The sequence below is a fragment of the Oryx dammah genome, unplaced genomic scaffold (assembly GCF_014754425.2).
Source record: "Oryx dammah isolate SB20612 unplaced genomic scaffold, SCBI_Odam_1.1 HiC_scaffold_8, whole genome shotgun sequence".
Taxonomy (NCBI): Eukaryota; Metazoa; Chordata; class Mammalia; order Artiodactyla; family Bovidae; genus Oryx; species Oryx dammah.
Window position 1 is genome coordinate 44,102,897 of NW_024070192.1, and position 12,570 is coordinate 44,115,466.

The 12,570-nt window shown below is 47.6% G+C and overlaps 1 protein-coding gene across 2 annotated transcripts in view; it reads left to right on the plus strand.

Moving 5' to 3' along the window:
- ADAP2 (ArfGAP with dual PH domains 2) overlaps positions 1-8,915 on the plus strand; it is a 30,149-nt gene extending 21,234 nt beyond the window's left edge. The window contains exons 8-11 of one of the 2 annotated variants that reach the window (XM_040244002.1): positions 2,421-2,483; positions 3,795-3,872; positions 5,149-5,377; positions 6,740-8,915. In XM_040244002.1, coding sequence (XP_040099936.1) covers positions 2,421-2,483; positions 3,795-3,872; positions 5,149-5,377; positions 6,740-6,774 — 405 coding nt within the window. In that variant the 3' untranslated portion in view covers positions 6,775-8,915. The remainder of the gene's footprint in view (positions 1-2,420; positions 2,484-3,794; positions 3,873-5,148; positions 5,378-6,739) is intronic. The other variant, XM_040244003.1, reaches the window with a different exon arrangement.
- The last annotated feature ends 3,655 nt before the right edge of the window (positions 8,916-12,570 follow it).

Sequence of the window (12,570 nt, forward strand, 5' to 3'; positions counted from 1 at the left end):
GGCATCCATGTACATCCCTCAGGCTTGGCTGGGGAAGCTGTAGAGAGTGCGCCGGGGGGTGTGAGCCGGGAGGCCCAGGCCCTTGTGGACGCTCTGCCGCTGACTTGCTGTGTGCCCACTGCAGGTGGAGCTGCCTCTCTGAGCATCTGTTCCCACGTGTGTACGGTGGCGCTTGGTCTGGGTCATCTTCAGGGCCTCTTCTAACTCTGAGGTGCTGTGCTCTAGTCCCTGGGTTAGGCCTGCTCTGGAAGGATTTTGTAAGAGATGGAGGGGGAAAGACCATGTTAATCGTGTGACTATTTTTCGGCCATACCACCCAGCATGGGGAGCATTATTTCCCTGATCAGGGATGGGGCCTGGGCCCCCTGCAGTAGAAGTGCAGAGTCTTAGCCACTGGACCGCCAGAGGAGTCCCATTCCTGGGACTTTCTTATTCCCAACTGTTAGACCCTTCTTGAAAGCCTAAGTGCTCCTTAATTCCCCAGGTTGCAGGGAGCTAAGTGTCTGGAACAGGGGTCCTCTCCAGACCTAGGGATACACTGAAACGGCACGTCTCCACGAGTTCCTCCAGCCAGGCCTGGCTCAGGGCCCTCCCGGCCTGCAGAGTCAGCAGCCATAGCGGGTGAATGCCCACTTGCATGGGCGTGGCGTGGGGGTGCTGACTGCTGCCTGGAGTCACTGAGGACAAATTGCAGACGCCCCGCCTGTTTGTCTGGGCAGCTCTCCAACTCGCCCGACCCATGCGGGGGAAATGGGCTTTGGTCAACCTCCTCAATGTCCTCTTCCTCCCGCCTCCACTATCATTACCCCTTATCCTCCCCTAGTTTCCTCCCCGCCTGCCTCTCTCCCTGTCTTTCTTCCCCCCATGTCTACGTAGGGTGTGAGGTTCTGAGCAACCACCCAAGTCTTGCCCGAGCTCAGGGATCCAACGCATGAAACCTGGGGGACCCCAGTGGATTGTGGTCCTGTAAAAAGAAACGCGTGGGCCCGAAGGCAGGGAAGCTGATGTGTTACGCGGGGCAAGTGGCCTCACCTCTCCAAGCCCGTTTACTCATCTGTCACCGCTGGGACAGTCCCTGCCTCCAGGGCTGCATGTGTCCAGTGAGCCAAGGCATCTAAGGTGCAGGGCATAGTACCCCATTCCCGGCCTCCTTCTCCTTCTCAAGGCCTAGATTCACCCTGCTCTGGCTTCAGTTCAGACGACCGAGCGATTAGGACTCTTGCCTTTGCTCCAAATGAAGGAATTAAAGCCTACAGAATGCATTTTAGGGAAAGGGGAGTGGTGTCCTCTATATTTTTGGTTTCTCGCTCACAACTTTCTCCCTTCAGACTTCCATTCCTACTCCCAAACCTTACATCCCCTTTGCCCCTGCTCTCGACCCAAGCTCTGTTCTCATCTGAAGCTCTAGACTTGCCAGTTTGAAACCCTGGAGCATAGGAGGCCAGTGTCAATCCCTGGAAGCTTCTCTGAGCGTAGGACAGTCTTGTAGATCACATAATGCGGTATCCTTATTACACAGAAGGAAACAGGCCCAGAGAGGTATAAGGTCTTACCAAGGTAACACAGCTGGTTGAGGTCAGACCTGGAGCTAGAACTCAAGTCTCCTGACTCCTAGTCCAGAGCTTTCTCTACTTAATCCACCCTGCCATTGCCTCCTATGGCCCTGGCTCAGAATCCCTGCCAATGCCCAGGTCTTGGCCAAGGGCCTGATCAGAAGGTTCTGGCATATTTATACTTGAGCATCATAGAGTAGCAGTAGAGCTACTACTAGGGTCTGGCTGGTGTCCTTTGGCTCTAGGTAGTGAAAGTTCATCCTACCGGTGACATGTCTTCGGGAAAATCCTCAGTGACTTTTCTGAGGTGTTGTTTCTTCATACAGAGCATGAAAATGATAACAGCCACCTCACAGGGTGGTTGAGAATTACACGCAGAGCCTGACACACAGTCAGTCAGTCAGTTCAGTTGCTCAGTCGTGTCCGGTTCTTTGCGACCCCAAGGACTGCAGCACACCAGGCTTCCCTGCCTATCACCTACTCCCGGAGCTTGCTCAAACTCACATCCATTGAGTCGGTGATGCCATCCAACCGATGACACACAGTAGATACTCCGAATCCAACCCCCCCTGATACCAGGAGGGTCTCCTCAGAGCCTGACCTGTGTCCTCCTCCTGGAACTGCTGAAAGAACCCTTAACCTAAGTGTTTATACCAAGACTCAGCTGTGCTGATTAGCTCTGCAGGCATCTGGGGTGCTGTTGCCGGGCTCTGTCGAAATGTTAGCGTTGCGTCCATACCAGATATAACCATGTACACATCCTTCCCCATCGCAAACTTCCCCCTTTGTTGGGGAGCCAAGTTCGCTGGGGAAGTGCGGCCTCTTGGGTGGGAGGCAGGGGGTCAGTGTGTGTCTCTCTTCCCCCAGCTTGTGCCCCTCATCACCAGGAACTATCTCAAACAAGGCTTCATGGAAAAGACTGGTCCGAAGGTACATCCCATGTTCCCGGGGCGGGGGGGGGGACACTTTCATGGCCTCAGTCCCAGTGGGCAGTGGGGCCAAAGTGGGGAGGTGGGAAAATGAGGAACCAGGGGCAGGGAGGAGGGAGGAAGCGGAAGTAAATGGACTTCTGTGAGCTCCAGGGGTGAAGGACCAAGTGGAGACAGGGTGGCTGGAGGGTGGTCCAGCCTCACTGCAGATGCTTCTCCCTGCAACTGGGCATCTTCCTTCTTGATCAGCATCACCATCAGTGGCTCTCCTCTTTACCATCTAACTGACCCTGTTCTTGGGAAAGCACAGCTGAAAAGGGAGAGCACAGCTGAAAAGCACAGCTCCTTTGGGGGGCAGCTCTTGAACACTTGTGTGCTCCGAGCTGGGGCCCTACCAGGACCGTTCAAGTGAGGCAGGACTAGTGATTGGTCTGAGAGAGCTCACCTCCGGTACCTATGCTTGGATGCCAGTGAGGCCCCTGCCACCCCAGGACATCTCCAACCCAGCCTGGATGCTGGTGGGGTGAAGCTCCAAGCCAGAAGATGGAGATGGTGGGGGGTTGTGCAGAGGGGGCGGTACAGGGAAGCAGGGAAGGGAGGAGAAGGAAGAAGGAAGCAAGCAGATGTGTGTGCGTTCAGTTGTGTCTGACTCTGCGACACCGTGGACTGTAGCCTGCCAGGCTCCTCTGTCCATGGGATTTCCTAGGCAAGAATACTGGAGTGGGGTGTCATTTCCTTCTCCCAGAGAAAAGCAGAGGAACTCCCTAAAAAAAAAAGAAAAAACCCCAAAGCAACGGCTTTCCGATGCTTTTTTTTTTTTTTAAGGTGTAATACGCTGACGCAGTGTTTGTTAAGATGACAGTGAAAAGTGTTAGGCAGTCACAGTAAAGGAAGCCTCAGACGGCTGGGTAAAGGGTTGCAGGTTTTCATCCCTCACCAGCTGGTGGCACCGCCCCTGTCGCTCTTAGGGGGACTTTCCTGACCTAGGTTAGAATTTGGCCAAGGCCAGGGCTTTCAGAAGCGCTGAGCAGTAGCCACTTCTGATTTCCCAGGTTCCTTTTTCTGAGATGTCTTGTCCACAGCCTGAGAAAGAGGAAAATGCTTCTTCCAACGCACATAGGCAGCGGCTGGAGGCTGTAAGGGAAAGCTGGGGTGGAGGAGGGTGTTTGGAGCTGTCAGAGCTGGAGACCCGGGGGTGGGGCGAGCGCTGGGGTGTCTGACCGGCTCCCTCGTCCTGGCCCAGGCTGGCCCTCTGACCTCTGTGCCCCACCCCCGCCCGGCCAAGCCTGATACAAAGTTCCCTCTTCTGCAGCAGAGAGAACCTTTCAAGAAAAGGTGGTTTGCTCTGGATCCCCAGGAGCGCAGGCTGCTTTATTACAAGAACCCACTGGTAAGAGTCACTGATGGCCCCTCTGCTAAGCACCAGCAGGCAGCGGTGGGGTCAGAGCTGGTCGGGGACCATGGGGATGCGACAGGGCTGGAGAGACCCAGCGAGAGACACCCCCCATCATCGGTTGTCTCTAAGTCATCCTTGTGCATGAAACTGTGTTCTCCCTCACCTTCAGGAAGTCCTTCACGTGTGTCCAAAAGCTGCCAATGTAGCCAAGGGAGGGGTTCCCCGTCCTCCAGTCCCCAGGGCTGCCTTCCAACATGGAGGCTGTGGAGAGTCACGGTTGGGAGTAAGAGCTCTAGAATTTGACTGTCCGGGCCCTGGGACCAGCCCTGCCACTTTTAGGGGTGCACCCGTGGCATTTTGGCAGAGCACTCAGTTCTCCTTGCCTCAGTTTCCTCTCAGGAGGTGACTTAATAACACTGCCGTCTTCAGAGGTTGCCCTGAGGATTATTCTGTGAGTTACTATACATAAAGCACTTACTTAGTGCAGAGTTCAGTCCAGTTCAGTCGCTCAGTCGTGTCTGACTCTCTGCAGCCCCATGGGCTGCAGCATGCTAGGCCTCCCTGTCCATCGGCAACTCCCAGGGTTAGCGCTCCATAAACACTGAGTTTGGGACTTCCCACGTGGTGCTAGTGGTAAAGAACCCATCTACCAACACAGGCGACCTAAGAGATGCAGGTTCGATCCCTGGGTTGGGAAGATTTCCTAGAGAAGGGCATGGGAACTCACTCCAGTATTCTTGCCTGGAGAATCCCATGAACAGAGGAATCCGGCAGGCTACAGTCCATGGGGTCACAAAGAGTTGAACGTGGCTGAAGTCACCTAGCATGCACACACGCAAACATTAAGTATCATTTAAACAGATGTTGTTGTTTAGTTGCTAAGTCGTGTCTGACTCTTTGTGACCCCATGGACTGTAGCCCGCCAGGCGCCTCTGTTCATGGCATTTCCCAGGCAAGGATATGGAGTGGTTTGCAGTGCCCTCCTCCAGGGGATCTTCCTGACCCAGGGATCCAACTGATCTCTTCTGCTTTGCAGGGGGGTTCTTCGCCACTGAGCCACCAGAGAAGCTCATTTAAACAGAGGTTGTATGTGATTTCCTTTATAGTTTGAGCCTTTTAAATTCAGGGGTCCACCTAGCTGAAATCCCCAGAACCCCCCACCCAACACACACACAGCCCTCTTACTAAGATGGACCTGGGGGCTCTCAGGCCTGCAGGTGGCCCTCTGCCCCAGGTGTGGCTTCTGATGACCTCTGTCCTCTCTGTTCAGGATGCCTTCGAGCTGGGCCAGGTGTTTCTCGGGAGCAATGAACAGGGGTACCAGGTATTTGAAGACCTACCCAAGGGCATCCGAGGGAACCGCTGGAAAGCTGGCCTCACCATCGTCACCCCCTACCGGAGGTTCGTCTTCACCTGCCCCAGTGAGAAGGAGCAGCGTGAATGGTTGGAGAGTTTTCGAGAGGTCCTCTCTAGCCCCTTGACACCCCTCAACCTCCTTGGTAAGATACAGGGCCCTGCGTGTGTTCCTTTGGCCAAGGAAAGTGGGCAGAAAGGGGCTTCTTTGCTTGGGTTCAGCTGCAAGTCCTGAAATCAGGGTCATGGCTCCTGACTGCCCTCTTTCCCTTTTCTTCTCTTCCGGCCCAAGAGAAGTTCAGACAGTGCACGTTATTGCCCGAAAACCCTCTCTGTCCACGTTAAGTTCCTCTACCGGGAGCCCTTCCCTAGTGGCATCCGGATGAGCTTCGTCTTGGTAGAGCTGTTGCTATTGTTCAGTTTCTATGTTGTGCCTGACTCTTCTGCGATCCCGTGAACCGTAGCCCTGCCAGGCACCTCTGTCCGTGGGATTTCCCAGGCAAGAGTACTGGGGTGGGTTGCCATCTCCTCCTCCAGGGAATCTTCCCAACTCAGGGGTCGAACCCACAGCTCCTGCACTGGCAAGTGGGTTCTTTACCACTGAGCCACCAGGGAAGCCCGAACTATCGCTTGGGTCCCGTTTTCTACCCTGCTCCCTCCCAGGAGCCGAGCAGCCTCTCTGCCCCTCCGCTCCCTGCCTCTGAGTCCCTTTTCCCGTGAGAAATCTTCGGCCTGTTAGGAAGGTCACACCCGCCGGCAGCTCCTGGGATTCTGGGTTCCTCCCCACTCAGAGGGAAGGCTATTTTTAGGGTGCTGCTCTTCTCTGGGCCCTGGTCTGTCTGCTCCTTTCCTGCTCCTCCCCTTTGCCCCAGATGTGTCTCGAGCAGGCTTCCCCATCTGCAGACAGCCTCATGGAAGGAGGGGAGACATTCTGAGCAGAAAACTTCTGGCCCAGGGCCTTCTGGCTCCTGGGACACCGAGGAGAAGTTCCGTGTTTGGAAAAGTACAGCCTGAGTAGGTGACCCCACGCGGCCCCTGGGGAGAAACCCTGGTGCCCTTTGAGTCTGACCAGGATAAACACAGACTTGCTTCACTCTCCAAAAATCCCAAAGCTGAAGGGCCTCTGAAATGGGCTGGGAAGTTGTTAAAGAAGAACAGTAGCTGGTGCTCCCCTCCCACCCCCCAACCCACCCCCCCACCCCCCCCGCACCCTGGAGGCCTGTGCTTCGGAGTCTCTGCTGCCGTCTGTTTCCGCTTTTCTCTCCTTCTCTGCTGTGTGTGTGTCCCCTTCATCTGCCACTTTCTGGTCTGTTGTTTAATTCTTTTTTTTTTTTAATTTTATTTTTACTTTATTTTACCTTACAATACTGTATTGGTTTTGCCATACATTTGTTGTTTAATTCTGTTTCCCTCTGTCATTGCTCCCCTCTCCTCTCGCTGTCCCTTCCCTCCGGTGGGACTACGCTGGCACAGCCATACCCCCAGCCCTCTTTCTGTTCCCTTTGTAGCTGTGTCAACAGAGAGTGACTGCAGCCACAGGTGACCCACTGGCCACCCAGCGCACCTGGTGGAGAGTTGCCACTTCAGCCTTGGGGCCCCTGCAGGAGTGCTCCACCCCCCAAGTCAGCAGCTGTCACGGGCAGTGAACTCTGCCAAGACCAAAGCTTTGGCATTTACCTGCTGGCTCCCTGGGCCTCCCCGCTGCCCTAGGGGTCTAGGGAGCTGGTAAATGTCCTCGGGGCTCAGGATACCGGGAATGAAGGCACTGCAATGGGAAGGCACCCGTGCCATCAGCCAAGCTTGCTGAAAAAAACAGAAAAAAACAAAAAGTTTAATCTGAATCCAACCATAAGGAAACAATCGGACAAGTCCACATTAGAGGAATTCTGCAAAACGACTGGCTAGACACTTCAAGACTGCCAGTATCATGAAAGATCAAGTAGTCTGAAAACTGTTCTAGATTAGACAAGACTAAAGAGACATAGCCACAAAGTGCAATTCATGATTCTTGATTAGATCTTGGATTTTAAAAGAAACAGTTTTTGAGATGTAATCGAGATAACTGGGGAAGTTCCAATATGGATGTATAGTAGCTAGTAGTAGTGTAAGATTGTGATATTGTGCTGCATTTGTGTGAACAAGGATGCTCTTGTTCTTAGGGATTCTGAAGTGGTCAGGGATAAAATATAATATGTCTACAACTGACTTAAATGGTTCAGCAAAATATAAATGTATTTGTACATAGAGAGTATCTACATAGATATAGTGTGTATTTATGAAAAAGAAAGTCTGTGTACACACACACTCAGGGGGAGAAAGACAAAGCGGACCACTGTGCAAAATGTTAGCAACTTCATCTAGGTGAAGTATAGCTGGATGCTTATTGTCCAATTCAGGCAAATTTCCTATAGGCTTGAAAGTTTTCGAATTTAAAAGTTAGGGGGAAATTACTTTAAAAGCATCCACTTTTCACTCTTCAAAAGTAGTGCGTTTTCCCATGAGTCAAAAATGTTCCTGGGAGAGTTCTACCTTTGTGCACGTCTTAATAGCTAATACGAAAGAACAAACAACCCTCCTCCCCCCAAAGCACAGTGTTCCCATCCACACACTCTGGAAGGAAAGGAGGACAAGACGACAACTCAGCTGGACCCCAGGGAGACAGCTATCCAGCCCGAATGCCATGTCTGGCCCTGCCACTAACACATGTGTGCGTGCTCAGTCCCCGAGTCGGGTCGGACTCTTTGTGACCCAGTGGACTGTATCCTACCAGGCTCCTCCATCTATGGGATTATCCAGGCAAGAATACTGGCCACTAATGAGACTGTTGGAAAACTCACTTCCCCACTTCTGTGCCTCGGTTTTTCTCTTTCAAATGAGGAAGTTGTAGCAACTGCTGAAATTCAATGGAAGCAACAACTATTTCTGAGCACCTCCCAGGTGCCAGGCTCTGCACGGGCAGGAACCTGCTGTCACAGATTTCAGCCCGCCAGACAGCAACCCTAACAGAGGGCAAGACAATGAGGCAAGTGTCTAGAAAGGGGATGTGCTGCTATAGGGTGTGTGGCAACGGGGTTCACCCTGAACGGGAGGAGGGAGCCTCCTTCTTCTCCAGAAAGTGACGTCTAAGTTGAAACCTTAAACTCTTCAGAGGTTAGTCAAAGAGGGCCAGGAAAACACTCTAGGGTAAGGGAGGAAAATGTTCAAAGGCTCCCAGATGGGCAAGAGGAATGGAAAGAAATCGCGGGTGGCTGCAATGTTAGAGAAATAGATCACCCAGGTCTAGGCTTGATGATTCATTATCCCTTCGAGTGACATGAAGAAAGACATTGTTTTCATTTCAGTGGAGACCCACAGGGTTGGGAGGGTCTTTAAGAGAGTCTCTGCTTTTTCATGGGATTTTCCTTTGATCAGAAGACAAGCAACATCATCGAGCTGTCTTTCCTGAGGCTTCCTGACTGCCCAGATGAAGACATGCTTGCTTCCTCTTCTGTCCCCTAAAGCACCTTCAAGATGTGTTTCAGCACCTGCTGGGCTGTATGTATATTAAGGGTCATGTTACTTGCCTGCCTTTTTTTTCTTTTCTAACCACACTGTTACATTCTGTTTGCTGTACTCTGCTAAGTTCTGAGAATGAGAGACTCAATAAAGGAACTTGTGGTCCACAGAAGAAGAAAGAGAAGGAAACAGGCAATAACAAAACTACTTGGAGGAGCAATTTGGGATTCTTAGGAGCCCCTCAGAGGGGCCGAGAACAGATATAAGAGATGGAGACTTCCTTGGTGGTCCAGTGATTAAGAATCGCCTGCCAGTGCAGAGGACATGGTTCTATCTCTGCTCTGGGAAGATTCCACCTGCCACGGGGCAGCTAAGCCCACTTGCCGCAACTAAGACCTGATGCAGCCAAGTAAATATTTTAAAAAGAATACTTTATTCAAGATGGTGGGACACATGTACACCCATGGCTGATTCATGTCGATGTATGGCAAAAACCACCACAATATTGTAAAGTCATTAGCCTCCAATTCAAATAAATAAATTAATTTTTTTTTAAAAAGAAAGAGAACACTTTATTAAAGAGAAGAAGCTTGGCAAACTTTAAGTAGAATAAATACAAAGAAAGTCACACTCAGGTACATTACTGCCAATCTGCTGAAAACCAAAGATAAAAATTTTGAAAGCAGCCAGTGAAAAATGATACATTACATACAAGGAAATACTGTTTCTTATAAGAAACAAAGGAGGCCAGAAGACAGTGAAAATAAATCTTTAAAGCTCTAAAAGAAAAAAAATCCGGGAGGGGACATATGTGTACCTATGGTGATTCGTGTTGATGTTTGGCAGAAACCCAACACATTACTGTAAAGCAATTATCCTTCAATTAAAAATAAATTTTAAAAATTAAAAATAAGATTTAAAAAGAAATTAATTTCTAAGGAAAAAAATCAAATTAGAACACTAGAAAAAACATCTTTCAAGAATAAGGGATAGGTAGATAGATATTGGGGCTTCCCTAGTGGCTCAGATGGCAAAGAATCTGCCTGCAATGTAGGAGTCCTGGATTCGATCCCTGGGTCAAGATTTCCTGGAGAAAGGAATGGCTACCCACTCAAGTATTCTTGCCTGGAGAATTCCAGGTATATATATCTGTAATTCTATATAGATAACAAACCAAAAAATCTTTAGAAAAGAAGACAAAATATCACTGAATTGAACACCTAAAAATGATTAAAATGGTAAACTTCCTGTTGATTATATTTTATCACAATAAAAAATGCATAAAGGTAGATTTTTATTTTTTAAAGGCAAACAAAAAACATTTCCCATAAAGATAAGTATAGATTTCTGACAGAATTACAGTATAAGAAATACTAAAGAAAGTTCTTTGAGGTAGAAGGAAATGATACCAAACAGAAACTCTGATCTGATCTATAAAGTGTAATAGAAATGGTAAAGATATAAGTAAATAAAAGCCTGCCTATTTAAAGCAAGAATTACATGTGTTATGGTTTATAGCATCTGTAGAGGTAATGTATATGACAACTACCTCATGGAGGTCTGGAGGAGAAGTAAATGGAACCATGCACTTCAAGCTGAAGTGATGCAAAAGGAAGTCTAAGTAGATTGTGACAAGGCAGGGATGTCTACTGTAATTCTTAATGAATCACTAACTTGTAGTGCAAAGGGGTATAGCTAAAAAGCTAACGAGGAAATTAAAACAGAATTTTTAAAAGCATTTGATTAATCCAGAAGAAGGCAGGACAGGAAGGAAAAAATGAGTAAAGAATAGATGGGACAAACTGAAAATAAAGAGCAAAAGGGAGACCTGGTCATATCAATAATTAATGAATTCAATATTAGTGGATTAAACTTTTATATTAAAGTACACGATTGTCAGAGAAGATGAGGAAGCATGATCCAACTGCATGATGTTAGAAGACATTTTAGGGGACATCCTTGGTGGCCCACTGCTTAGGACTCTGCCCCCTCTACTACAGAGGGGCACAGGTTCAATCTCTGGTCAGGAGAAGATCCTGCATGCCACAAGGTCTGACTCCTCCCCCATAAAAAGACATTTTAAGACATAGATAAGTTGAAGTAACAAGTATGGAAAAATATACACCATGCAGACAGTAACAATAAAATGGCTGAAGAGGCTATACTGAGATCAGATAAAGTACTTTTTTCAAGATAAGGAGTAACACCAGAAATAAAGAGTAATATCTCATAACTATAAAAGGTGTAATTCATTAAAAGACATAATGGATCATAGATGTGGCATGTGCCTAAAAATATAGCCCCAAAGTACATGCAGCAAAAATGGGGAAAATTTAAGGGAAAAATAGACACATCAATATAATCATGGATCAAAAAAGAAATCAGATGGGAAATTAGAAAGATTTATAACTGAATGATAATAAAAGTTTCAAAATTGAAATGATGCAGCTAAAGAATTTATTAAAGGGAAACGCATAAGAATCAGTGACCTACCCAGGTGGTGCAGTGGTAAAGAATCAGCCTGCCAGAGCAGGAGACGAAAGAGATGCAGGTTCAGTCCCGGGGTCAGAAAGATTCCCTAGAGGGAGGGCACGGCAACCCACTCCAGTATGCTTGCTTGGAACATTTCATGGACAGAGGATCCTGGCAGGCTACAGTCCATGGGGTCACAAAGAGCCAGAAATGACTGAGTGAATGGGCACACACACAAACAACAGATTCTACTGTATAGCACAGGGAGCTATATTCAGTATCCTGGGATAAACCATAATGGAAAAGAATATAAAAAAGAATGCGTATGTGACTGAGTCACTTTGCTGTACAGCAGAAATTAACACAGTATTGCAGAAATTAACACAGTATTGCAAATTAACTACACTAAAATTGGAAAAAAAAAAGGATCAATGACCTACAGCTGTACTACCCAATATGGTAACAATAGCCACATGTTTTCATTTAGCATTGAAATGTGATTAACATAACTGAGGAAATGAATTTTTAATTTTACTTCATTTTATCTAATTTTATAATTTAAAAAAATTTATTTTTTGCCGTGCCCCCTGGTATGAAGGATCTTAGTTCCCTAACCAAGAATCGAGCCCACACCCCCTGCAGTGGAAGCATGAAATCTTAACCACTGGACTACCAGGAGGAGAGTCCCTAAATTTAAGTAATTTAAATTTAAAATGAGAAACTGGAGCAGTGTAAAACATCATTACTTCAGACACATCTTAGTAGCTTTGGTAAGACATATTTTAACTTAGCCATCCAGAGGAATCTTCCTAACCCAGGGATCGAACCCTGGTCTCCTGTATTATAGGCCGACGCTTTATCCTCTGAGCCACCAGGGAAGCCCTGCAGTGCATTAGATAGCTAATTATTTTAGTTTTGGAAAAAAATGTAATGATATGGAAAAAAGTAAGAACTAAATTTTATAAAAAGTGAATATCTTCAATTAAGCTGCCAAATGATTACCTGTAGAATATGAGATTTTTTTCCCTAATAATGTCAGAGATCAACTGATTCAAAATTTGAAAAAACGGCAGACTTTTTTTTTGTTGTTGTTTTAGTTTTGAGTTATGTGATACTAGACTAACAATGAATAATATAGGTAAGTTTTGTTTCAAAGGACTTTTACATTTATGAGGAAATGTCAATCCACTGCCTAAAAAGTCAAACTCATGCTGTAGATATTTTTGAATCTTTTACATCTGTAAGAAAAGAATTTCAGGTAGATATGGAAAACCCAATCTTTATTGTGACAGATGGTTCCTTTAGCTGTGTTAGGTCAAAAATTCAAATACTGAAATTTTAAAATAAGGGTCTGATGATTCTCATGACTTTG